The 27828-nt window shown below is 39.3% G+C and overlaps 1 protein-coding gene across 4 annotated transcripts in view; it reads left to right on the top strand.

Moving 5' to 3' along the window:
- The window catches only part of IPCEF1 (interaction protein for cytohesin exchange factors 1), a 203425-nt gene that overhangs the window by 124126 nt on the left and 51471 nt on the right, over window positions 1-27828 (top strand). For all 4 annotated transcript variants that reach the window (XM_077998570.1, XM_077998569.1, XM_077998568.1 and 1 more), the window contains 4 exon segments: window positions 15138-15211; window positions 16727-16798; window positions 24352-24410; window positions 25770-25855. In XM_077998570.1, the coding sequence (XP_077854696.1) occupies window positions 15138-15211; window positions 16727-16798; window positions 24352-24410; window positions 25770-25855 (291 nt within the window).

Raw genomic sequence — 27828 nt, 5'->3', positions numbered from 1 at the left:
GTTTTACAAAAATAAAATAATAATATGCATGATGCTGTTGTCACTTGATTTTCTCACTAAGTAATACATAGAAACATATATCCATGTTGATACATATATATCTACAATATCATTTCTGATGGCTGTAAGAATTATATATGAATATATGATAGTTGATTTGCCAATGCGTAGAATGTAAAATCAAAAATGCCTTTTATCCTAAAATCGTTTAAAATAGTTAACAGGAAAAATAGTTAACAGAGTACGTAAGTGCACACACACTAACTTAAATATAAATTAATATATATTGAATTGATGTTTATAGTGCATAAATGTGTAAGTATTGGCACATATATGTATGTATATAAATATTAACATATATCTAGATATGCATGTGTATAAATATATGTATATGCGTGTGTATATAATTTGATCATTCTTGAAGCAAGCCGGCAGTAAGGTGGATTTCGGCAGCATGGTATAAGAGACATATGGCACCTGGATTCTAGTCCTGTACTTTGTTATGAGGTCTTGTAGCTCTAAGTCAGTGATGCAAATCTCTATGCATCTATTTTCTTGCAAGTAAATGTTGACCAAGAACACCGTCTCTATATTTTTCAAAGCTACTTTGAGAAGATCGAATGCATCTAAAAGCAATGTTTAAAAAATCTAAGGAATGTATACAAAGAAAAGCAATGTGTTTGCCGAAATATTGAGATTTTAGGATGCAGAAGAATTGTGCTAGGAATTTTCAGACACCAGGAATGGTTTCTCTCAGTGACTATGACCTGTCCTGTGTAGGAAAGTCTAAAAATATACCTACTGACCCCATGTAAAGGATGATTTTAAGCTATAAGACAGGGGAATGGACTAGAAGACATTATGTACTTGTCAATACAGAGTTTTCCACCCTGGAGGAAGAGTTCAGGTAACACATGAGTTAATGGTGAGAGTGTGGGCACATTTCCCAAGCAACAGAATGCGAAGTGGCCCATGGGATGAGCTGAACTTTTCATTAGGTTTGAGGATTTTCCTGAGAAGTCTTTATTTGAAGATTTACCATCTGTCTGGGGCAAGCTCTTTTAAGGGTCAGGTCCCAGCTGCCTCTTCTACAGACAAGCTAGACTCATCTGTCACTGTGCTGCTGTGCTTAATCTTCCATGGAGCATGTTTCAAGAAGATTTCAAAAGGAAACTATGCAGTGGAAAGTTTAAAAAATATTGATTATTTCTGTAAGGAGTCAGAATTTAGCGAAGCATGTTTGAAACAATGTCTTTAAAAAAGATGCAAGGAAAAGGCAAGCTGCAGGGGAAGATATCCCCGGGCTCACAGTGTAGTATCTCTACATTCCCTTGAAAGAGAATTCACCCAATTTTAATTCTAGCCTGATTCTACCCTGATGCTGAGGCTCCTTGACAGCCTGGGCAAACCACCTACCATCTCTGGGCCTCGCTTCTGTGTCTGTTCAACAGAAGCATGGATAGATGTCTGTTACCTGTGGAAGAGATGGTGCTCATTAACAGCCCGTCAGCCACTGATATTTTCACACCTTGAATCTTGTAAAACTTACCGTGGCAAATGCATTTTCATTTTTTACTGACAACGATTTCAGAGTAGTAGCTTTAAAATTAATTTTTTTAATGAAGTTTACCATTTTAGCCATTTTGAAGGGTATAGTTGAGTGGCATTAAATAAGTTCCAATTACTGTGCAACCGTCAGCATCATCCATCTCCAGAACTCTTTTCATCTTGCAAAACTGAGACTCTGTACCTATTAAATAATAACTCTCCATTCCTTCTCCTCCCAGTCCCTGGCAACCACCATTCTACTCTCTGTCTCTATGAATTTGACTACTGTAGTTCCCTCCTATAAGTGGAATCATACAGTATTTATCCTTTTATGACTGACCTATTTTACTTAGCATAATGTCTTCAAGGTTCATCCATGTTGAAGCAGGTCTCAGAATTGTCTTCCTTTTTAAGCTGAATCCTATCCCATTGATGTGTGTACCACATTTTGTTCATTCATTCGTATTTGTTGACAGACACTTGGATTGCTTCTACCTTTGGGCTATTGTGAATAATGCTGCTGTGAACATGGCCATACAAATATCTCTTTGAGACCCTGCTTTCAATTATCTTGGTTTTATACCTAGAGGTGGAATTGCTGGATCATATGGTAGTTCTATCTTATTATTATTATTTTTTTTGAGGAACTACCATGCTATTTTGCATAGTAGCTACACTATTTTACATTCCCAACCATAGTACACAAGGGTTCCAGTTTCTCTACATCCTTACCAGTGCTTGTTACTTAATTAATTAATTATTTACAGTAACCATCCTAATGGGTGTGAGGTACCATCACATGGTGGCTTTGATTTGCCTTTTCCTAATGACTATTGTCCTTGAGCAACTTTCACATGTGCTTATTGGCCATTTCCATATCTTCTTGGGAGAAATGTCTTTTGCCATTTTTGAACTGGATTTTCTTCGTGGTGGTGGTGGTGATATATTTTAATAGTACACATGAAACTCATGAAAACAGTTTGAAGAGATTTGAAAGTTCCTGAAGTATTTGATAACTTCACATTGCATGAAGGCAAGATTATGTGGTGTGCTGACTGGGATTTTGAAAGAATTAACCTTGTCTTTTTTTTTGTTTGTTTGTTTTTTTGAGACAGAGTTTTGCTCTTGTCGCCCAGGCTGGAGTGCAATGGTACGATCTCAGCTGACTGCGACCTCTGCCTCCCGGGTTCAAGTGATTCTCCTGCCTCAGTCTCCCGAGTAGCTGGGATTACAGGCACCCACCACCATGGCTGGCTAATTTTTTGTATTTTTAGTAGAGACAGGTTTTCGCCATGTTGGCCAGGCTGGTCTCAAACTCCTGACCTCAGGTGATCTGCCCGCCTTGCCCTCCCAAAGTGCTGGGATTAAGGAGTGAGCCACCATGCCCGGCCTATTACTTCTACATCTTTAATATTCAAAGAGAATGCATCTGATTTTAAATTTTCTTAAATGGTGCTCCTTTATCTATTCTTCTCCAAACTCATGCAATAACCATGGATGGTAGATGAATTAGATAGCAAGAGATAAAATTTAGTCTGTAATGGTGAGATTTTATCAAATTTCTTACGATTCATTTAAAACCTTTCCTTCATATGTATTGTGTTCTTTCATTTTCTTGGTTACGCTGTTGCAGAGACCAGCCCATGTATGTGAAAACAATAGCACATTTGGGGTTTTAAAGCTTCCAAAAGAATAGGGCAGAGATGAGACTGAGCCAAAGCTAAGGTTTTTACACGGCAGAGAACAATTACACAACACTCTGTTAAATTTTGAGGTTTGCATCTTAATCGTTTTTGAAAATTACATTTCAGAAGGTAATTCCTATCTTTGTATGTCAGACTACCTGAAAGTTCACTAGTAACTTCATTTCACTTAAAATATGATTTTGCTCCGAGAGGTCTCCTTACTTCAGAGCCCTTTCCCTCTTTCTCCATAAGGAGAGAATGAAAGATTGTAGTGGCTAGCTAGGAGAGGTGACTTACAAGGCATAGAACAGGTTCCAGCCACTTCTTGGTCACCAATCTAAATATGACGTAATGTGATAGTGAGATAGCCATATTGTCGGTTGACTTTTAGGAGGGAAGAGTAAGGAGGGATTATTGTGCTGAGCAGTTGGGCTGTTCTTGGGAGGGAATGTTTTTTGCAAGGGGAATAGCATCCTGGTTTAGGTTTCCCAGAAGCAGACTCTTAAGAAGAGGATTTGGGTGCTAGCAGTTTACTTGAGAAGTGACCCAGGAGATACTTGGAAAGGGAATAGGGAAGTGAGAGAGGGTAGAAAAGTTAGTTAATAAAGTTCTCCTTAGCAAGCAGGGTGTGACTGTGGGTAACCAAAGCTTCATCCTTCTGGGGAACCCTGGAAGCCTGTGAAAAACATGTACCCCAGAGTTTTCACACTAAGGGAAAAAGGAACTGGGATATTGATTTGTTTACCTATGTATTTTTCTTGTTTTAGAGATGGGGTCTCACTGTCATCCAGGCTCAAATGCAGTGGTGTGATCATAGCTCACCGCAACCTCCAACTCCTGGGCTCAAGCAATCTTCCTGACTCAGCTGCCTGCGTAGTTGAGGCTACAGGTGCACATAGTTGTGCTTCGCTAATTTTTGTATGTTTTTTAGAGAGACGTCTCACTATGTTGCCCCGGCTGGTCTTGAACTCCTTGCCTCAAGAGATCCTTCTGCCTTGGCCTCTCAAAGTGCTGGGATTACAGGTGTGAGCCATGGCGTCTGACCCAGCTGGGGGCATTTCTGCCCCAAGTCCCATTCGTTGCTGGTTGAGAGCTCGTCCCAGGGGGCAGTGATCTCTGAGGACTTCTGTACAGGTGAAAGAGTGGAATAGGGCAGCCAGAGAAGCTTTCCCCCAGTGAGATGCAGGTGCTGGTGCAGGAAGTCTTGCCAGTGTGCCCTGGGTGGTAAGGACAGGGCATGTGTCAGGGTCACTGAGAGTAAGTGATCTCCTTACTGCAGAACCCTTCCCCTCTTCCCCCTGTTGGAGCCTCAGTATCCCCAGAACCATCCTCATTAGCGTAATCAATTCTTTCCTTCTGTTTTTATAATCAATGCCAAGATTCTCTGGGTTCTGTAGGAAACTGGGCCTTTGTTTCTAGCCAAAAACATTTACCAACTGTTGTCTATGTAGAATATCTATTTCTAGGTGTTTGTAAGAAAAAAGTCTCGCTCTGGATCTAAATCTAATTATATTCATAGGGTAATGTTCGCTAAACCCAAATGCAACAATATTTTAGTAAAAATACACCCCAAATAATACATGAAGAATATAGTAAGTTTACTAGCATTATTATTCTCCAAATAATCTAAAATGTTTTTTTCAACCATTAATCTGATGCAAAGAAAAGAGAGGAGAGCTGAGACACAGAAACAGCTAGTCGGAGGGCTCAGCTTACAGTGCACTCAGTCAAAAAACTTATTTTGCACTTTCGGAGGCTGAGGTGGGCAGATCACTTGAGGCCAGGAGTTTGAGACCAGTCTGGTCAATATGGCGAAAACCTGTCTCTATTAAAAATACAAAAATTAGCTGGGCATGGCAGCACGTGCCTGTAACCCCAGCTACTTGGGAGGCTAAGGCAGAAGAATCACTTGAACCTGGGAGGCGGAGGTTACAGTGAGATGAGATCGCACCGCTGCGCTCCAGCCTGGGTGACAAGAGTAAGACTCCATCTCAAAAAAACAAAACAAAACAAAAAAAACCCACCTTATTTTACATTAATTTCAGGATCAGTCCTTCTCTTTTGTTTCCTTTTCACCCATTTTCCTGCTTTTCTAGGAACTAATAATAATAAATTCTTGGATTTTTTATAGCTTTAACAAATTTTACATTATTACACACATCTGTGTTAATTTCTATTTAGTCTGGAGAAGCTGGTTATAGCTGCTTATTCGCTGTGAGGACAGTGACTCACAGAAGTTAAGTACTCTGCCTGGGATGTCAGAGTATGTGGCTTGCATTGAGACATTAATTCCAAATCCAGGGTTGTTTATTTCTGTGCCATGTGTCGACTGCAGATTCTCTCCTTCTCCCATTTCAGTTCCTGAGCCTATTTTTAGCTCTGAAGAATTTCTTCAGTCTTGTCTTTAGAATTATTCGACTGTTTGCTGGGTCCTGGTCTGAGTCCTGTCACTTTAATAGTACCACATGGGGGTTCCCATGGTATAATGCCAGGCTAGCTTGGTGTTCTAGCTTCTGGCACTTGGCATGGGATGAATTTTCCTCTTAAGGTTGTGATCATAGTACTGCCTCACTGGCATATGCTTAGCACTCAATAAATGTTAGGTCTTATTATGTGTTACTCAAGATTATTATTTCTTAAAAGGATTCCAAGCACACTCCCTACCGTGCCTGCTTCTGATATCTACAAGAAAATAAAATACAGACATTTTTTCTTTCTTTTGGTGCAGTGCTTGTCACAGCCCGATGCTAATACATGCAGCTCTCTGTGATAGTTGCAGAATGTAGATTGTGTTGGTGTGCTAATCTTCACTTTTCCTTTTCTGAAAGGAAGGGGCAGATGAGTTGCAATGCCATGGATGCTATTGTATGGAGAGAAGGAGAGAAGCTTTAGATTCTGTGCAATTTTAGAGGGGAAGAAAGGAAGAACCTACCAAGACTATGTAAAGATGATAATAACATGTCATTGCGAAGAGTACTTACTTAGCCTGTATGCCATGAAGTATGTATAGTCAAAGTTCTGAGGTGTCTCAGAGCAGTGATTATTTGTGTAGTACTATGTCACCATCTTTACATTCAGTTAGGTTTGTTTCTATTTGTTTTTAATTTCGAGAATTGCTTTTCTTTTTCATGTTTGTTTTTGATTTAAAAAATCAATCATGTACCCGATTCCAAAGTCAAAACTGTAACAAGTTACAACCAAGTTAGTCTCCTTTGCATCTCTGTTCTCTATCCTCTTTCTTCCCCCTTTTCTATTTGTTTTTGGTTTATTTTTCCGTGTTTCTTTTCGCAAATACAGCAAGTGTGTATATTGAGCCAATCCCAGCCTCCTTTCTTACACAAAATTAGCATATTACATATCTAGTACTGAACCTTACTTTTTCTCTCACTGTGTCCTAGAGATTGCTGTATGTGCCGTATGGCATTTTTCATAGTTATTCACTGTGTGTGGATACCACGGTGTATTCAACTGTCCCCTGATGATAGGCATTTGCATTCTTTGCAATCCTTTGTAAATACAAACAACGCTGCAATGCACATGTCATTCCATATATTCTCCAAGGTATAGTTAGGACAGATCCCAGAAATGGAATTTCTGGGTCAATGGGCAAGTGTGTTTTTGCTGATTATTATCCAGTTTCCTTCTGTTGAGTTCCATTTTGCATTACCACCAGCAATGTGTGAGAATGATGGTTTCTCCGTAGAACTAGAACTTTTACAGTGAATTTTAAACTATCTTTTCTTCGATCTCCATTTACTTTTACTTTCTATTTTAAAGAATATAATTCAGATTTCTCTAGTGGCCATGAGTGTGTGTGTAGTGTGAGAATCTAGTGACAAGTGTTCTAAGGTGGCATGAGAATGGGCAGCTCAGCTCAGAGTTTAGACCTCATCTGTTTCCAATGCCCTGGGGGTTTTGGGGAATAACTGAGAAAACAATAGATTTACGTGGAGAAATGGAGACTTTTGCAGCTTCTCCTGATTCAGATAGTCATTGGGAAACCTCATTAAATTTGCTTAAGGTAATTTCAAGAATTTCAATTCTACATTCCCTTAAAAACACAAAAGTGTATTACAAAGAAATTGTTTTAGCTAATTTTTTTTCTTGAATTCAAGATTCTATTTAAGACCTATAATTTATTTAATAACAGGTTTTAGGGGAGAAAACGTTGCAATGAAAATATACATAGATTCTAAGGTGCCTTCTGATTTCAGAATTATTGAAGTGTAAAGAAATCAGGGTTTTAGAATTAAGGAACTATGGTTTCATTGAAAATAGAGAGAGAATATTACTTTTCATTTTTTAACCAGGAACTACATGACCGTTTCCTATATTATCATTCATCTGCTTCTGGCTTGGTCTTCTTTGACCTACTTAGACTCGAGAATACACGTCAGTCTCATTTCTCCTGGTCAGCCTCTTCTGCTTTTCTGACATGTGTAGGTACCTAAGAAGTAATTTTGTATGTTTTCCAAAATACCTGTGGTACAAAAAGGCCAAATGTTATCATGGCAATGAACACTTATTTTTGCATTTAAATTCTAAAATCTGATGTCCTATTTTAGTTAATTTCTAAAAGACTTTATCTTTTTAGAGCAGTTTTAGGCTCACAGCAAAATTAAGAGGAAGGTACAGCTATTGCCCATATACTCCCTGCCCATACTCATGCACAACCTCCCCATCATCAATATCCCCATCTGCTTGGGAGATTTGTTATAATTGATGAGCCGACATTGGCACATCATTGTTACCCAGACTCCATAGTTCATCCTGGGTTCACTCTTGGTGTTGTACATTCTATGGGTTTGGACAAATGTATAATGACATATAATCAGCTTTAAAAAAATACAGTATATTTTCACTGTCCTAAAAAGCCTCTATGCTCTGCCATTTAAATATTAAAATTTAATGTTCTATTTTAGTTAATTTTTAAAAATGTCTGAAGTATGGCAAACATTGCATGAAATATTTGTGTCTCCAAAATTCCTATAGCCCAAGCTTGAAACTATAGTTAAGATTAAACCATGGAGTATTGGAAATAGAAACCTAATTTGGTATCTGAAGTTTGAACAAATCATACTGAATCGTCAGTGGGATTGTCAGAAGCCTCCTATTTCACCTGCTTCTAAGTCTCACTGATGGCCAACGAGGAGAGATTTAACTTGCATATTATTCTCCAAACTTCCTCTGCACCTCATGATTTTAAAAACAGCTGTATTAAGGTACATTTTATGTATCATAAAGTTCACACTATTCAAATTTGCAGTTCATCCATTTTTGGTAGATTTACCGAGTGGTGCAACCATCATAATAAAACAGTTTTAAATAATTTTTATTGTACCAATAAGATCCTCCATCCCTATTTACAGTTAATTCCCACCCCTAACCCCAGGCAACCACTGTCCTGCTTTCTGTCTCTATAGATTTGCCCTTTCTGGACATTTCATGGAAATGGAATCACACAGTCATAAGTGATCGCTTGTGTTTCACTTTCACTTAGCAGAATGTTTTCGGGGTTCCTCCATGTTTCAGCAAGTGTCAGTGGTTTGCTCCTTTTCATGATTACATAGCATTTCATCATATGGCTGTGTCCTACTCTATTTAGTAGTTGATGGGCATTTAGGCTGTTTCCAGTTCTGGGTGATTACGAATAACGCTGCTGTAATGATTTGCACACAAACCTTTGCATGGACATTTGTATCCGTTCCTCTTGGGTAGATACCTAGGGGTAGAATTGTTCAGTGGTAAGGTAATTATATGCTTACGTTTTTTAGAAACTGCCAAACTGCTGGGCGTGGTGGCTCACGCCTGTAATCCCAGCACTTTGGGAGGCTGAGGCAGGCGGATAACAAGGTCAGGAGATCGAGACTATCCTGGTTAAGACAGTGAAACCCCGTCTCTACTAAAAAAAATACAAAAAGTTAGCCAGGTATGATGGTGGGCGCCTGTAGTCCCAGCTACTAGGGAGGCTGAGGCAGGAGAATGGTGTGAACCCTGGAGGCGGAGCTTGCAGTGAGCCAAGATCGCGCCACTGCACTCAAGCCTGGGCAACACAGAGAGAGACTCCATCTGAAAAAAAAAAAAAAAAGAAACTGTCAAACTTTTTCACACTACCTTCTGCATCTCATTTTAACACTTTATTGTCAGAGGAAAAAGATTATAGTTCGTTCATTCATTCATAAAATGTATTTATTTATTTTACATGTACTTATTCCATACCTTATAAATAATATGTATGAACAAAACAGTTATTACCTTCAGGGTACTCACAATCCATTGGAGAAGCAGACAAACAACCAGGTAACCAAACACAGTAAAAGGAATGTGTTTATTCTGAATTTAAGACTAGATTTGGGCCGGGCGCGGTGGCTCAAGCCTGTAATCCCAGCACTTTGGGAGGCCGAGGCGGGTGGATCACGAGGTCAGGAGATCGAGACTATCCTGGCTAACATGGTGAAACCCCGTCTCTACTAAAAATACAAAAAACTAGCCGGGCTTGGTGGCGGGCGCCTGTAGTCTCAGCTACTTGGGAGGCTGGGGCGGGAGAATGGCGTGAACCCGGGAGGCGGAGCTTGCAGTGAGCCGAGATCACGCCACTGCACTCCAGCCTGGGAGACACAGCGAGACTCCGTCTCAAAAAAAAAAAAAAAAAAAAAAAAGACTAGATTTGGAAAGAGAAGTTTGCACAATGGCCAAAGGATGGGTTTGATACCTCTGGCAGGAGAACAAGTTTTTTATTACATCAGGATTTCGAGGGAAACTTGCAGGTACCCATATAGAACCTGGAGGAAACCTTTTTTTTTTTTTTTTTTTTTTTTAATAGAGACAAGGTCTCCCTATGTTGCCTGGGCTGGTCTTGAACTCCTGAACTCAAGTGATCCTTCTGCCTCGGCCTCCCAAAGTGCTGAGATTACAGGCGTGAGCCACCCCATTTGGCCACCTGCAGGAAGCTTTTTAGAAAGTTAGGAATTGAAGAAGAAGGATCTCATTCAACAAACTCATTTTAGTTAATATAATAGGCAACAAGGGATCTGGAGAAGCGTAGGAGGAGGAAAAGGAGGAGGAAGAGAAGAAAACTGTCATTCTCTCAGGATTTGCCCTCTGTGATTGTCATTTTTGAGGCCTTTTTTTGCAAGTCAAATAAGCAGGGACCATTTTTGACACAAATTATCCGTGATTTTGAATATAACTCAACTGTCTTCAGAGTACAAAAAAAAAAAAGCTTCTGCTTTTAAAGTGATAATTTCCTGGGGAAACACTAAGATGTTTTCACCCAAACTTATTTAGGCTCCTATTTAAGGGAATCTCAGCTGTTTCACTTATGCAGAAAAGGAATCCACCCAAATGAAGATTTACCGTTTATTTTTTACATTGATTAAATGTGATTAATTTACATTGATTAAATTTAATTAGTTAATTAATTTTTTTTTTTAGACACATTCTAACTCTGTCACCCAGGCTGGAGTGCAGTGGTGTGATCACAACCCATAACAGCCTCAACCTCTGGGCTCAGGTGATTCTCCCACCTCAGCCTCTCAAGTAGCTGGGAATACAGGCGTGTGCCACCATGCTCAGCTAATTTTTATACCTTTGCAGAGATGGGATTTCACCATGTTGCCCAGGCTGGTCTTGAACTCTTGGGCTCAAGTGATCCTTCCACCTTGGCCTCCTTACAGGCGTGAGCCACTGAGCCTGGCCAATTTTATTTTTAGATGAATAAAAATACTACTAAAAGTGTATGTGGGTGTGTTACATTTTTGTTGATTGATTTGTGTATTATCTCATTTGAGATAATTTATTGTACTGAAAATGAGTTTTCTAGAAACTAATCATGCCATAAATTGGGTGCTGATTCTAATTCAGCTCCATGGAACTATTGTTTTTTCTTTTTTTATTATTTTATTTTTTAATTGTTTTTTTTTGTTTCGAGACAGAGTTTCGCTCTGTTGCCCAGGCTGGAGTGCGGTGGTGTGATCTCGGCTCACTGCAACTTCCGCTTCCCGGTTCAAGCGATTCTCCTGCCTCAGCCTCAGCCTCCTAAGTAGCCGGGATTACAGGCGTCTGCCACCATGCCTGGCTACTGTTTGCAATTTTTAGTAGAGATGGAGTTTCACCATGTTGGCCAAGTGAGTCTCAAACTCCTAACCTCAGGTGATCTGCCCACCTTGGCCTCCCAAAGTGCTAGGATTACAGGTGTGAGCCACTGCTCCTGGCCAGAAGTATTGTTTTTCTTTTGTTTTTGATTTTTCTGTTTGTCTTTGGCTAAATGGGGGAGGGGGAGAGATGAAATTGTGGAACTAATCAGGGCTTGATTATAAAGGTTCTGAATCCTCTGCCGAGGCATTTAGAGTTGACCCGAGGGCAACTGACACCATGCAGGGTATTTAATCAGAACAGTGCCATGAAGAATGCTCATGATGTAAAGATTTGCTGTGACTGTGACTGTGATTTGGACACTAAATATGATGAAAGGGCAGAATTACAGAGAAGGAGAATAGTTTAGGAGACTTTTGTAGTCATTCAACAAAACATTAAGGGTAAGTTGAAGGAGGCAGTAGGTAATGGATGGATTGAAGACCCGTGAGCAGATGCAGCAACAATACAACTTTGAGTTTACGTGCACGGGCACCCAGAAGGGAATGGAAGAGTTGGGGATATCTCTCAGATGTCCTGTTTCGGCAACTGGCTAGAAAGTGATATTATTCACTGAAGTAGAGAACACAGGAGAAAGGAATAGGCATTTTATGGAGTAAGATAATGAGTTTGATTTTGGATTTGTTACTCTTGCGGGGCCCATGGGAATAGGCTTCCTAGGCAGCTGGAAATCTGGGACAGGAGTTCCTGGATTGAATCCCAGTTTGAGATATGGATTTTGGATATATGTAGACAGTGGTGATACAAGGTATGGGTTTTGGATATGTGTGTACAGTGATGACAGATGAAGCCATGAGGGTGTGTATGATCATCTATAGAGAGTTTTGGAACAAAAAGAGAATAAGTCTGTGGACAGAACTCTAGGGAACTCTGACATTTAAGAAATAGACAGGAGAACAAGACCCCTGAAAGAGAAGAAGGCATAGTTAGAGAAAAAAGGGGAGCAGCAGTAATGTGCTGTCAAAAAGGCCACAACAGGAGGGTGGCTCCAGAGGGAGAAAGCAGCTACAGCGCCACTTAGAGTTCAATTAAGTGAGGACTGAAAACAGTAGAGGGGATTTAGCAACATGGGCGGAGTTTTGGTCTCTACGGTTTCTCTGGAACATATGGAAATGAATGGGAGGAGGAAGTAGAAACAAATGCTGAGTCTAAGTGATTTTTTTCTTTCTAAATTAATTATGGAAATTTACATAAAAACGCCTTACCCTAACATAGATTCTTAAAATTGAGATGAAAGTCATACAACCTAACATTAACTACTTTAAAGTGAGCAATTCAGTGGCATTTAATACATTCACAACATCGTGCAACCTCCTCATCTATCTAGATTCCAAACATTTTCATCACCCCAAAAGGAAACCCCTTACCCATTGAGCAGTTGCTCCCTATTTCCTACTGCCTAGGCCCTGGGTAGCTACCCATTAGCTATGTTCTGTCTCTCTGGATTTCCACTTCTGGATATTTCCTATAAATTGAATCATATGAGAGATGAGCTTTTGTGTCTCATTTCTTTCACTTAACACAAGGTTTTTGAGATTCATCCACATAGCATGTATTAGCACTTTATTCTTTTTTAAGGCTGAATAATATTCCATTGTATAGATACAGCACAATTAATTTATCCATTTATCTGTTAATGGGCATTTGGGCTGTTTCTACCTTTTGGCTGTTGTGAGTGCTTTGTGAACAGGGCTGCACATGTATTTGAGTACCATTTTTCAATTCCTTTGGGCATACAGTTGAGCATCCGTAATCCAAAAATCCAATCCAAAATGTTCCAAAATCTTAAAGTTTTTGAGCACCAACATGATGCTCAAAGGGAGTATTCATTGGGTGTTGGATTTTCAGATTCGGGATGCTTGACTTCTTTGTACATGCAAATATCCCCAAATCAGCAAAATTCTGAAATATAAAACACTTACAGTCCCAAGCATTTCAAATAAGGGATACTCAGTTTGTAGATCTAAAAGTGGAATTGACGGGACCTAATGTCGTTTTTCAAAACTATACTTTTTTGTAAGGTTGATTGAGAATCCACAGGAAGCACTGTGCATTGTACAGAAAGTTGACTTAGTCTGTATTCTCTGAATACCTTATATTCTCTTTGAGAATCAGCATCCAGTAATTAAGCAGCCTGTCAAGAGAGAAGCTGCATATATATAATATACATATGAATGAATACATATTCATTCTGTATACACACATATGCATAAATAATGTTTAAAGAAGAGAGTATCCATTAGAATTAAGTTTTGATTTTTTTTTTTTTTTTAAGACAGAGTCCCACTCTGTTGTCGACAGTGGAGTGCAGTGGCACGATCTTGGCTCACTGCAACCTCTACCTCCCAGGTTCAAGCTAACCTCCTGCCTCAGCTTCCCAAGTAGCTGAAATTGCAGGTGCCCACCACCATGACCAGCTAAATTTTTTTTTTTTTTTTTGTATTTTTAGTAGAGACAGGGTTTCACCATGTTGACTGGGCTGATCTTCAACACCTTACCTCTAGTGATCCACCCGTCTCAGACTCCCAAAGTGCTGGAATTACAGGCATGAGCCACGGCACCCAGCCTTGAGTTTTGAATCTTATAAGAAGAAGGCATTCCAGGTGAAGAATTTAGATGAGTTGAGTCACATAAGAGAGAGAAGATGGGCATAGGGTTGGATGCTTCACCGTTTAATTTTTCCGAAGAAAAGAATGCAAATTGCACTCTAGTTGACAATAAAGGAAAGAGCAGAATGATCAAGTAAACTAAAAGCACCCATGACACTAACTTAATAGCTAGCCGACTTGTAAAATTAAGATTGTATTTTCAAAATCCATTTTTACTCATCTCCCAGTAACCACAGACTCATTTACGTTTAATCTTGTGGATTCTATTTCTCTACTCAGAGACATCAGTGTAGATGCAAGAAGATTTGAATTCTATGGGTGACAAACAATCTAGCTTCATCGTGGCTCAGTTAAACTTTATTTGTAAAACACAGATTAACAAATTCTTAGAGAGGTGGGACAGTGATTATATTTCCTATACATGTTTTTGCTGATGTAAAGTGACATTTATGCTATGTCCTCATAAATGTAATTTTCTTCTACAGTCTTTTCCTTGTAGAAAGAATCCCCAGGAATCAACGATGGGACTGAGGTTCTGAAAGATGTAACTCTGTGATTTAATCCCCAAGGCCCTGTCTACAGACTTGGGAGGGGAAATAATGTGTGTTGAGTGACTGTTAGCTGTTTTGTTTATCTGAGCTCATTTAAGTCATAACAACCAGTAAGTGGTCGATCCATGATAGGAGTGCAGATTTGCTAACTCCAAAGTCAGGGCTCTGGGCACCATATATATCAAGAATGCTAGTTAGGTTTCTTCCTATGTGCTAGCTGACTAGAGTAGTAGGAATAGAAGATGCTGTGGATGCTGATGGGCTCAGCAGACATAAGACTCTGTTTGGTTAGCTATGTTTTCCACAGAGACAGGAGGCGGATGGAGGCAGGTCCTATGCCTGCCATATGGTGACCATCCCTAAGCTGTGTCATGTCATGTCACTTCTCATGGAAAGATTCTGGGTGGCTTATCAGGAGAACATTAATTTTTCTCATGAACTGTGTATCTGGGACACCTCCATGGTGATTCAGGGTGGTATCTCTTGATTCTCCCTCATTTCATTTATACCATCCCTATTCCATGTATCTCAATATACTAATCCCCAGGATTGATGCATTCATTCCTATTTGTGGTATGTGTTTGTTTCAGGCAGAGAAAGCTGATGGATTTGTCAACCTGCCTGATTTCACTGTGGAAAGAGCATCCGAATGCAAGAAAAAGCAGTAAGTTGTCTCTCATCTTCCACAAAACTCTGAGCCAGGATACTATCTCTTCATAATGTTCACCAAATGATATGGTGATTTAGAAGTGAGTGAAGGTAACATTGGAATGTCTGAGATTTTGGAGCATTATGGGTTGGCACCCTACATAGAAGTAGAAGCATTTAACCTCTCATTTTCTGGAATTTTTGTTTTGTGGAGCAGATGGATTTTAAAACCCCCATGAAGCCTTGGCATGGACTGTTGCTGATGACTGTGTCTGTGATGGAATAAAACCCCTCCAGGACTGGCAGGGAGGTCAGATGTCAAGCTTCAGTTCTAGTAAAGAAAAGAACAAGCAGTTAAATAGGACTCACCCGAGTTGTAGATATGCCAGCAAGACCAGTTTCTCTTTCTTAGTTCATGGAGTTAATCAGATGCACCCTTGGCATTGAATTTTCTGAGATGTCTTAAGCTTAGAGATGACACTCTGATCTAATTTAAATCCAAAAGATTTGAGAACTGACAGGGACCACAAAAATCACCAGCTCATGGTCCTGGTTTTCCTGAGAAGGAAACAGCCTAAAGAGTCTGTGACCTGCTTAGATCTCATGAGAGGGCTGGCTGTAAACCCAGCTTTCTAGACTCTCATTCAAGTGCTTCTCCCATGATAGCAGGCTGCTATATTTTGCATATATGTCCATTTTCACCTTTTTCTTATTATTTCTTCTACCTTTGACATCTTTTCCAGGCTTATCACAAGGGGGCTTTCCTTTTTGTCCTATGTTACTTGTTGCAGCAATTGAGTACTTTTAACAAGATTAGTAAACTGGTGTTAGCTTTATGTCTTTGCCTCTGTGGTGTGGTTGCACACGTCCAGTGTTGATTCTTGTGGTTTGAAAAGGACTGGCTATTTACAAAAACTCTGGCCTGTGCTGTGCTGCAGGACTTCCTGCCTAAAGGTTAAAGTGGAAGCACTTCTCGTTTGTTATCTTCAATGTTTTCTACTTTTCTTTTATACTAAAATCTATTTCATATTTCTCCTTTACTAACAAAGGGTGCCTTGGATAAGATTTCTGATGTGTTGCTGCAGAGTGGATGTTCCATACCTGATTATTTTCCTATAAAAATTCTTCTGCATATTTGATTGAAAGTGAAGAAATACCTTGCTTGAAGTAGTTATTCTGAATATTTTGAAGTGACATTTCTATCACTTTAAAATTGAATTTATTATATCTTTATAGCAAAGCAGTTAGCAAGTGAGAGGAAAAGGATATGCCTATATATTTTAAATGGAAACTACTGACCAGCTAAGACTCAGCCCTGTTCCGGATATTCTGACATAAAAAATTTACTCTCAGTTCCCTATACGAACTAGAGACTAGACAATAGGTATTTAATATTACCAAATTATTTTTTGTAAATTTACAAAGAAAGCAGACAAGTTTATGAAGCTTATATTTTACTGATTGACTTTCAGACCCATTGTTGACTATAAACACTGATTTTTTTATGTGTTTGTGCTTTTCCTCCTTCAAGTGCTTTTAAGATCAGCCATCCACAGATCAAGACCTTTTATTTTGCAGCTGAGAATGTGCAGGAAATGAATGTGTAAGTAGAGGAAACTGGTAAACCCAATCCTTAATGGGAGTATACTTAACTTTGGTTAGGCGTTGGAATTTTAATCATATGTTCATATCAATTATTGTTTTATTTATTTCTGTTACTTTAAGGATTAATTTATTTAGCACTTGCAATGCCTTCGTTCTTCTCTAGTATTTGGAAAGAGTTTGGAGAATTACATGTATCAAAGTGGCTATTTTAGGAAGAGGCTGTACAGTTCCTCTCAGGGAACCACTAAGTAGAGAAAGGAGTGGACAGAAGTCATTAAAAGAACATGTTAAAAGGAGAATCAGCATCACAAGGAGAGAGGCTTGAAAGTATTATGTAACTGATCTTGCAACTTTCAGAATTCTACATGCAAAATATCTCTATAGCATTTAATATATGCTGTGTGATTATCGTGATGATTCATGTATTTATCACTTCTCCATGTATTGTCCCGAACATTTTGCAAAACGTCTTTGCTCAGAGTACATTGAACTTAAAATTGTAGATCCCTAGCTCCATTTGCCAGGTGGTCTGTGAAAATAAGTGGGTTGTGTGCAGAGTACAACCTGCTCTACACACAGTCAGGTGTGATCACCATAGCTGTTATTCATTCATTCATTTATTTATTTTTGAGACAGAGTCTTGTTCTGTTGCCCAGGCTGGAGTGCAGTGGTGTGATCTCGGCTCACTGCAACCTCTGCATCCTGAGTCTGAATGATTCTCCTGCATCAGCCTCCCGAGTTACAGGCATGCATCACCATGCCCAGCTAATTTTTTGTGTTTTTGGTGGAGACAGGGTTTCACCATGTTGGCCAGGCTGGTCTCGAACTCCTGACCTCAAGTGATCCACCCACCTCAGCCTCCCAAAGTGCTGGAACTACAGGCATAAGCCACCTCACCTGGTCAGCAATGGCTATTTGAATCAGGCTGTATTTGAGGTGCTGACTGGAGGTATCAGAAGGCATTCTATTTAATTTAGCCATATTTTCAGAATTCTTAGTGTCTCTTATTATTTCAAATGACCATTTGAAAATACGTTTATGGAACGACTACCACGTGCCCCATTGCAGCAGATGGTGGGCAATGGCAATGAAAAAACCACACATAATTCCTCCATTCATAGAGCTCACGCTTAATCTGTTTTACCTATAATGATTTCCTTGCCTATCTGCCCTATGTAGTTCTCTTTGCTCTCTTGCTCTAGAAACATGAAGGAAAAGAGCAACTGTCTTTCACTAAACATGTGCATGGGCACGCGCGCGCGCGCGCACACACACACTCACTCACACACACACACACACACACACACACACACTCTCCTTCAGTAGCTTTGTCCAGCTAGAAGGATTCTCATCTGTCCCCTATCTTCACCTCCCCAGCATCACCCTCCAGGTGAGGACAGAATAGTTTTGTACTGTAGAAAGTTGGGAAGCCCTGTGTTAGAAATAACAAGGCAAGGAACTGACAGTTGAGTCTTCCAAACAAAGCTTTGATTTACTTGGACAAAGAGAGAATTTATTTCTACCCTTTTTCTAGTTTTAGCTTTTTTCTCCCCTTGGTTTTCTTAAGCATCTGAGAAAAATAAGAACAGATACATGAATGGAGAGGATGTTAAAATCTCCACATCAAAGCTCTTTACTTATTTTTTTTTATTTGCATCAGTTGCTAAATCCTGTTGGTTAGCAAAGCCCTTGCTGTGTAAGTGGGATGTGGAAGGCACAAGGTCTTGCCCACTAGCACTTGGAGCCCTGTGATAGTGAGGTCAGTCCGCCGCTGAGCCTCAGTTCTTCCCAAATGGTCCTTTCTGGTCTTGAATGGCAGTGAAACAGTGCTGCCCGCCTCTCCCCTGCTCAATACCTCCTGCTGTCCTGGCTGTTCTTTAAAAGCGCCTTGCAGCTCCAGCTTCCATCCCTGGCCTGTCCTTCCCACTCATTCTGTGACTGATTCCTTGCAAGTAGTTCTCCTTTCTCCAGCAAGAGGTGAGTGATACAGAGTAGCAGAGAAACAATACAAAAAAAAAAAAAAAAAAAAAAAAAAAAAAAAACTAGCCGGGCGCGGTGGCGGGCGCCTGTAGTCCCAGCTACTCCGGAGGCTGAGGCAGGAGAATAGCGTGAACCCGGGAGGCGGAGCTTGCAGTGAGCTGAGATCCGGCCACTGCACTCCAGCCTGGGCGGCAGAGCGAGACTCCGTCTCAAAAAAAAAAAAAAAAAAAAAAAAAAAAAGAAATCATTGATTCTAAGTGCTTGCTTTGTTACCTAGTGAATTTCTCCTCCTACACAGTAAGGTGCATTTTTAAACCAATGAAAGTGTGAGACCCTTCCATGTTTTTCTGAATCGGCTGTATTTCATGCAGGTGTGCTCTGTAAATCCCACATCCCCCTCCTCACTAGCCCAGTGTTTTATTTACATTTCCAGTTTATTTACCTTCCAATTGTATGTTCTCCCTTTGCAGAAACCTACCTAATGGTAAGTAGAGTTGCATGGGTAGATATGATAGATATACTTCATCCTGTTGGCTGTGAAATCAAAGTCTTTCACAGTTACCATTGTCAAGATCTTATCGCCAGTCTGCTATGAAGATCTGTTCATTTTACTTGAAATTCTTTTAGGGGTTATCTTTCCAGCTGACAAACAAGATGCAAATTGAAATTTGAACTTAAGGTGTCTGGACTCCACGTTTTCGAATCTCTTAGTGACCTTTAGACTCGAAAATTGTCCATCCGGCTAAATGGTCCATTTTGTCTGGGCCTGAAATCTATAATAATTTCTCATGTTTATAATATCATTATAGAGTTTCATTATTCTAAAAACGACTTTTCTAGTAGCCAACAATGCAACTTCTCCCTTCTCCCACAAGATTATGCAGATGACAGAGATTTACTTTGCAATAACACGTGAAGAATGTCCCTTCTTACTGATGCAGCCGGTTTAAGCCAGGAAATAATGTATCTGGGTATTACTTGGTAAGATGAGAGGTGTGGGGGAGGGAGTGGGTAGCGTTTGGAGTGATGAGTCCTTGTTTTAGAAGTTCCTCTCCCTGGGCAACTGCATTTCTGGATGGTGACATTTCTCTCAGGGATGATGAAGGGAAATGTAATTAAGTTTAGTAGAAGGTCCGCACGTTCTAGTGAGTCTCAATTTAAAAGTATAGGGGTAAGTAATTAAGGGTAATGAAGGAGTTGGTTTCTCAGCAAAGATGGGAGCTGCCTTTCTCAGACACTGTGGGAAGAATGCTCTTGTTTTGTACATCAATTTCTTAACACTTGCTCTCCTCCAACACACACATTCACGTCAAATTAATATACAACAGACTCCCAGGAAACATCTGTCATTTTCTTTTATGTAAATATAAGTCCTTTTGTGCATCCATCTGCTTCGCCACAGATAGACATTTTCCTGCTGCCATGATGTTTTAAAAAAAATGTTCTTAGCAAAGAAGGTACTCTAAGCCAGTGGATCCTAGAAAGAAAACAGTCAAACAAGATTCTAAACCATCACCAGTTTTTCACAGCAAGTAACTAACGGTTGTAATGAAAAGGATATAAGTTTTGTGTAAGGGCAGAGAAAAATATTTTCTTTATTGTCAACAGTCTTCTATTTTGCTCGATTTCCATGTTTGGGAAAGGAGCTTAGAAATGCCTTTTCTTATTTCAGACACTCAGGTGAAAACTATTTTTTTTTTGTCTCTTTAAAGAATATTTTGCCTATTTCACTTTTAGATGGTTTTTGGGGGTGGGGGAGAATCAACTTACACAATTATGAACTAACGTATAAGCTAAAAATTGTTATTATGGTTTTTTAAAAGTGAACCATGAAATATGTTGTGTTTTGCCTGGTCAGTTTTAAAAAATGAACTTTTAAATGCTTATTTTAGTTAATAAGACATAAAATGTATTCTTGTTAAACAAAGCAAAAGATTTCCTATACCTTCACCTCACTTTCTAATTCAACTACTCTCCTTAGGGATAATCACTTTTTTTTCTTTTTGCTTTCGTTTGCATTTATTTTTTGCAGAATCGATGCTCGTGCCTTGAGTTTTTGTTTCTTCAGTTTCTTATGGGACACTTTTTTTTATGCAGCCATCTCTTATGGTTTAGGAACAATTTCTTCCTTTCCAGCGAGGATCATCTCCATGTGGCAGAGGGAGCTCACATATAAATTCATCCGACCATGAGCTCTGAAAGTACAGTGGCCCATCTTGGGTGTTTCATTCACCTGGATGTTAACGACCAGAGAATCTACATCTAAACCCTTGAGTTCAGCATTACTCTCTGCACTTGTAAACATGTGCAGGAAAAATTGAGCATTCTTGTTGGGCTACCAGCCCTGTGTCCAGCCCTATTGTTCGGCCTGTGCACACCTACCAACTCCACCCTTGGAAGGTTGGAATGGTACACATTGTTTCTGTAAAGTGACGTCTTTCAGATAACTTGGTGGCTTTTCATATATGCATACCTTTGATAGCCTAGGAAATTTCACAGGTGTTCTTAAAGTGAACACAAAGATTTGAACCTCTTGATTTGCATGGTTTTATGGGGTTTTCTGGGTCAAGTGAATAGCAAATCATTTTCACAGATCACCTCAGGCCACTTAGAGGAAGAAGATGGTTATCCACTTTTTTTTTTTTTTTTTTGCGATAGAGTTTCACTATGCTGCCCAGGCTGGAGTGCGGTGGTGCAATCTCAGCTCACTGCAACCTCTGCCTCCCGGGTTCAAGCGATTCTCCTGCCTCAGCCTCCCAAGTAGCTGGGATTATAGGTGCGTGCCATCATGCCTGGCTAGTTTTTGTATTTTTTAGTAGAGACAGGGTTTCAACATGTTGGTCAGGCTGGTCTCTAAGTCCTGACCTCATGATCCACGGGCCTCAGCCTCCCAAAGTGCTGGGATTACAGGTGTGAGCCACCGCGCCCAGCCATCCACTTTTAACAGTAAGATTATATTCTTCCTGACCCTTTTCTATGCATACCAATTCATGGACATACAAAAATATATCGTTTTTGAAGTACGGTGGATCAGGCTAAACATACTGTTCTATGCTTGATCTTCTCAATTAAGAGCATATTAGGGCTTTCCATTTTATACACATTTCCATTACAAATTTGGAAATTTGTAATTTCGAAGGCACAATTACAGAAGATGAATTTGTACATATATTTGTTCATATATTTTCCAGGTCATTACCAACACCCCCTACCCCCATCTTAGTCCTCTCATTAGCTTCATTATAACAGGAAATTGATAGAATCAGTGTTGATAGAATAAATAATTTATCCATTTTCTTATTAATGTTTTTTCTTTTTGCCATTACAAGCCTTGTTGGCAGTGAACATTCTGCCACATTTGTTTGTGTATATGAAAGTGCGTTTTTGTAGGATTGATATTTATGATTGGAATTGTTGGGTGAAGGGGATGGATATTTAAATTTTTAATATTACCATTGAATTGCCTGCTCAGAATTGGCTGTATCAGTTTTCATGTTCAATTCAATAAAAGGTGACAATGCTTCTTTTTCTATTTCCTGCTAAATACTTGAAATCAATAATATTTTTAATTTTTTTCCAATCTAGTGGTGAAAATATTTTCCTGTGTTTGAGTATGCGTTCTCAAAATACTATTGAGGCTGGGAAAAGTTTTTTTCACATGTTGTCTAGCTATTTGATTTTTCCTGTAAATTTCTGTTTCCTTATTTTGCCTATTATCCTATTGATACTTGATACACATTTTTGGGTTCCTATTGCACATCTGGGCTCTTTACTGGTCCAATTTTAAGTGGCTACTAAGGAGTTTGTGATTATTATGGTGCTGAAGGTGATTTCTTTTTTTTTTTTTTTTTTTTTTTGAGACGGAGTCTTGCTCTGCCGCCCAGGCTGGGGTGCAGTGGCCGGATCTCAGCTCACTGCAAGCTCCGCCTCCCAGGTTTACGCCATTCTCCTGCCTCAGCCTCCCGAGTAGCTGGGACTACAGGCGCCCGCCACCTCGCCCGGCTAGTTTTTTTTGTATTTTTTAGTAGAGACGGGGTTTCACCATGTTAGCCAGGATGGTCTCGATCTCCTGACCTCGTGATCCGCCCGTCTCGGCCTCCCAAAGTGCTGGGATTACAGGCTTGAGCCACCGCGCCCGGCCTGAAGGTGATTTCTTAACAAAGGCTGGAGCTCATCTTTGTTCTTTAGAAGCTCCTATTTGTTTGTTTGTTTGTTTATTAATTAATTTATTTATTTATTGACATGGAGTTTCACTCTTATTGCCCAGGCTGGAGTGCAATGGTGTGATCTTGGCTCATTGCAACTTCCACCTCCTGGGTACAAGCGATTCTCCTGCCTCAGACTGCCGAGTAGTGAGATGACAGGCACCTGCCACCACACCCACCTAATTTTGTATTTTTTTTAAGTAGCGACGGGGTTTCTCCATGTTGGTCAGGCTGGTCTTGAACTTCCGACCTCAGGTGATCCTCCCACCTTGGCCTCTTGAAGTGCTGGGAGGCATGAGCCACTGTGCCTGGCATTGAATTTATTATATATTTTCTGTTAAAAAATAACAGGTACAACAAGACCATGGCAGGTTGAGGGCTGCATAAGGATTCTTAACTATCTGACAGTTACACAGGTGGGAAGGTGCAATATTTGTGGCTTAGTGCAAGTGTAGCATGCTGAATTGTTCATGGCTTCTTCATGGTCCAGTGCGAGACTAGAAGACATCAAAAGCATAGATGAATTGATAAATGCATAGCACGGATTTTCACTGTCTCAAAATAAGTACAGAAATAAGCAAGATCTTCCCAGTAAGTGGAAGATTATAGAGTTAGGAGTATATGTCATAGATACACTTTGTGTCCCAGCTTTTAAAAATTTGTGTTTCAAGATACCTTCCTAAGTAAACCCTTGAGAAGGAACTACAGTGGTCTGCAGTGATAAGCCAAGTTTGAGTTTCTGTCTCGTTCTGTTTTTGTTATTGATGTTTAATTGGAATTCATTGCCAGTAAAATGGTAAATACGACATTTTCAATTTTTACGTTACATAAAATTCTTCAAGGAATTAACATTTTTTCTAGTTTAAAAATATCTGTCAAATTCTAGCCAGATTTTTTTTACTGATTGACATAAAAATATTCCTGGATTAAACATGGATGATCTTTTTCTAAATTTTTTCTAAAATAAACTGACATTATTAAGACATTATTAAGAGTAGCAACCAGTAACTTTAATAGCCAAGTTACTAAATCCAGTGATAAAGGATTTGATGCTTGCTAAAAATTTCAAATGCACAATTACAGAAGATGTATTTGTTCATATATTTGGAATACCTAATTTAGCTGCCATCATTAACCAACTAAGTAATGGGCCACCTCACATCTTACCTTACTAAAGATACCTTGAGTATGGAAAGTATTGTGAAACCAGAGGCCTTAGGTTTCGATGGCACAAACTTATGCTCTTTCTGGAAATGTGCAGGCTGATGGTAGAATCATCACCTAATTTCATAACAAAGTTTGGGGGAAGGTGAATGGGTGGGGGGCTAATCTCTTTGGTCAACATTTGCTTTCTATTTTATTTTAGGTGGTTAAATAAACTTGGATTGGCTGTAATCCATCAGGAATCCACTACAAAGGATGAAGGTATGTTCTATTTTAAATTTCTGAAAATTTAGCAAGAATATTAGAATAGGTTGAAACAGGGTGAAAAAACAATGTCAAGTTCTATGTATAGTCTGATCCTGAGGAAACATGCTTTGGCATTTAAAATGATCTGAAAATATGTGGAGACAGACATATTCACACAGACTCACCAACATGGAATAGAGCTTCCCATGCTGGCTATGAATGCTTTTCACACTTCACCCACACTCCGGCAGCTGTGGGCTTCATGACATCTCAAACAGTCGCTGATGCAAATGTTTAATTGCTCCACTTGTGGAATTCTTACTCATAGACATGATCTCGTCATGATCTGGTCAGATAACTTTCATCCCATTATTTCCTCCCTGATATTTTAATATTTCCATCAGATGTGTGCTGAGACTAATTACCCTAAGATTGTACTAGGAACCTGAAGGTCATATTGGGACACAGGCCATATTTTTAGCTCAGTTGGTAGCTTTCAGGGTTCAAAAGCTACAGGAGTCTAATTCTTAATGATGCAATTGCACCTTGGTGTTGAGAAGAGGGAGGATTTAGCTGCCAGGGCCACCAAACTCATAGTCTGTCTGAAATGCTCAGACCCCAAAAGGGCTTGGGAATTGGAAGTAGGGAGTTATATCTTCTGATACAAAAATCATAAAATCTTAGAGTGAGTTAGAAATGGGAAAGTGGCAACTTCATTTGAAACAATAAAGGGGTACAATGCAACACCCATGAAATCAGTTGTGTCCTAACCATTTTCTTGGTCCTCTTTTCCATAAAATAAGCACCCATTGTCTATTTATAGGTTGTGAGTTAGTACAAAACTACACACAAAACTTCTCCTTGTCCTGGTATGTAAGGCCTTCTATGACATGGCCTCTACCACTTTCCAGCTTCGTTTTCTGCCATATCCCGTAGGGTTCTCCACATACTTGGCCCAGCCTGCTCCCTCAGCCTGGGACTTCCCTTCACAATTTGTGCACCATTGATGATTTAGTGATCCTGCCAGTTTCAATTCACTATGATTCCTGTGATCAAAATTACCACTGATTTTGTGCTCTGTTGGTATTATGACTCACACCTCTTTTGAGGAATTATTTTACTTTCCCCAAGCTACTGTTTGTCTTCTTCCTGCCTATTGGATGCTCTTTGAGCTCAGGAGCCCCGAACTGGCCATTTGTTTCTACCTCTTACGTAATTCCTTTGCACCAGGTAGTTACCAGGTGGATATCATTAGATATGAACTTTCTGAATTGGATTAAAATTGCAATAGCCAGATGGAGATAAACCTCTGCTTGCATTGTGGAATAAGCGATGACAGCGTTAAAGCATTAAGCATTTTCATTTTTGTTATAGAATGTTACAGTGAAAGTGAACAGGAAGATCCTGAAATAGCTGCAGAGACACCACCCCCTCCTCACGCTTCCCAGACTCAGTCTTCGGTATGTACCGATATAAGTAGTCTGTTGGTCATCGATCAGATGCGTGGATGTCATTTCTTCAAATTGGGTAGGAAGTAGCTTGACCAATAAATTTTTAGAATGGACTAAATTAAGATACCTGCCGACGAGCAAGTGCAATTTTCAGGGCGCTGATTTTGAGCCTTCTCCATAGCAACCCACTGGTATGATAAACTTGGTTTATTTGTGTGTGACCCAAAGATGTTCCGTACTCAGAGGATTCATGAGGATGCAAAGGGCTTCTAGGTGATAGGCCGGTGCTTGCAAAGACTTGTTTGACAGTGTTTATTTATGTCCTACTTTTCCTCGGGAAGAATTTAAATGCCTTGCCTATGTGCATGTACTATAGCAATGCAAAATGAACTTAGGATGAAAAAACAGCAGAAAGGAAAAAGGAGAGCCAGAAAGAGAGCAGGAAGTTGGGAGTGGGGTTAGTGCATTAAAAGTGCACATGGAGTGATTTGTGTATTCACTAGAGAGGAATTCAAATTTGATTCTAAGCTTTGGAAGCACCAAAAATAAGTTCACATTATTAATTAACGTGAAGTCTATGGAGAGTTGCTTCCTATTTGGGTGCTCTTAGCATTACGGTAATGGCCCCGAGAAAGGGTCATACAATGATCATTGGGGAAGTTGGTTTATGGTTTTTACACCTACCATGTACTAGGACGTATGTAGGTGCTTTCAATGTATAAACTTAATTCCCCAAGCAACCCTGAGAAGTAGTATGATTTAATTTGCATTTTATTTAATGCATTGCATTTAATGAGGCCAAGCACCTTCTCATGTTTGTTAGCCATGAGAACTTTCTCTTTTGTGAAGTGTCTAAGTCTTTCCTACATTAGCTGCTTCCTCCTCCTCCTTTTTCTTTATGAATGATAGGATTTCTTAATTTATTATTCTATATATTAGTCCTTTTTCAGCTATAGGTTGGTGCAAAAGTAATTCTGGTTTTTGCCACGAAAAATAATGCAAAGCACACAATTAATTTTGCACCAACTTATTAAAAGTGAGCAAATCTCACTTTTAATCTTTTTAAAACTGTTCCACAATTTCTCTTTGTAAACACATGTTCTTGATTTTAACATGTCAGATTTATCCATTGCTTTCATTGCGGTGAATGCCTTTTTTACCCCCTGGTTTCAAAAATTGTTCCCTATCCTAGGTCATGAGAAAGTAGATATTCCTGTCTTCATTTCATGGTTAAGGAAACTGAGGTTCAGACTGAGGTTCAGAGACGTTGAATGGCATGTTCAGATGTCCAGTGAGTGCCTGAGATGAGAATCCCAGTCTGTTTAGCTTTATAGGACCTGCTCTTTCTACTGAACCATGACATCTGTCCATCATAGACCCAAATGATGACAGGTTCTGACAGTTGACAGTAGCTCATTCACTTACCAGACCTTTTCTGCCAGAATTTCTGTTCAGTGTGATAGTTTTTATCTTTATTGTGTTTTGCAAGTTCCTGGATTTAAGGTATTATTTTGATTGTTTAAATAATGACCTCTACTGTTTTTTTCACACTGTCAGTGGAGAATTGTGGTCAGTTTTCTAATTTATTTGGCTAGCAGCCAAGAAAAGACATAAATATTTGTTGAATAAATGTTTATTAAAATATCTGTTAAATGTGATTAGCCAAAATTAAGCAAGATACAAATACAATTAAACTTTGAATATGGTAAAATTTAGAACAATTTTTGAACTACATTTATAATATTATTCTTTCTCAATATATTCACAGCTTCTCCCTAGTGTAATCCTTCTTCTTTTTAAAAATCAATTTTGGATTTTAGAAAAGGCTTTTATTTTCTTTATATCATTCAAACTTAATGATATTGTCAGACCTTACAATGTTTCCCAGCTTTTGACAACTTTCTGGTTAGATTACCCTTTAATGCTTCTAAAGACATTATCAACTTTGTGTTGAATAGGTCTTCAAAAAATGTTCCTTGTTG

Source organism: Macaca mulatta, chromosome 4 (assembly GCF_049350105.2).
Source record: "Macaca mulatta isolate MMU2019108-1 chromosome 4, T2T-MMU8v2.0, whole genome shotgun sequence".
Lineage (NCBI taxonomy): Eukaryota > Metazoa > Chordata > Mammalia > Primates > Cercopithecidae > Macaca > Macaca mulatta.
Note: the sequence above shows the minus strand (reverse complement) of the source record. Positions and strands in the feature narration are given on the sequence as shown.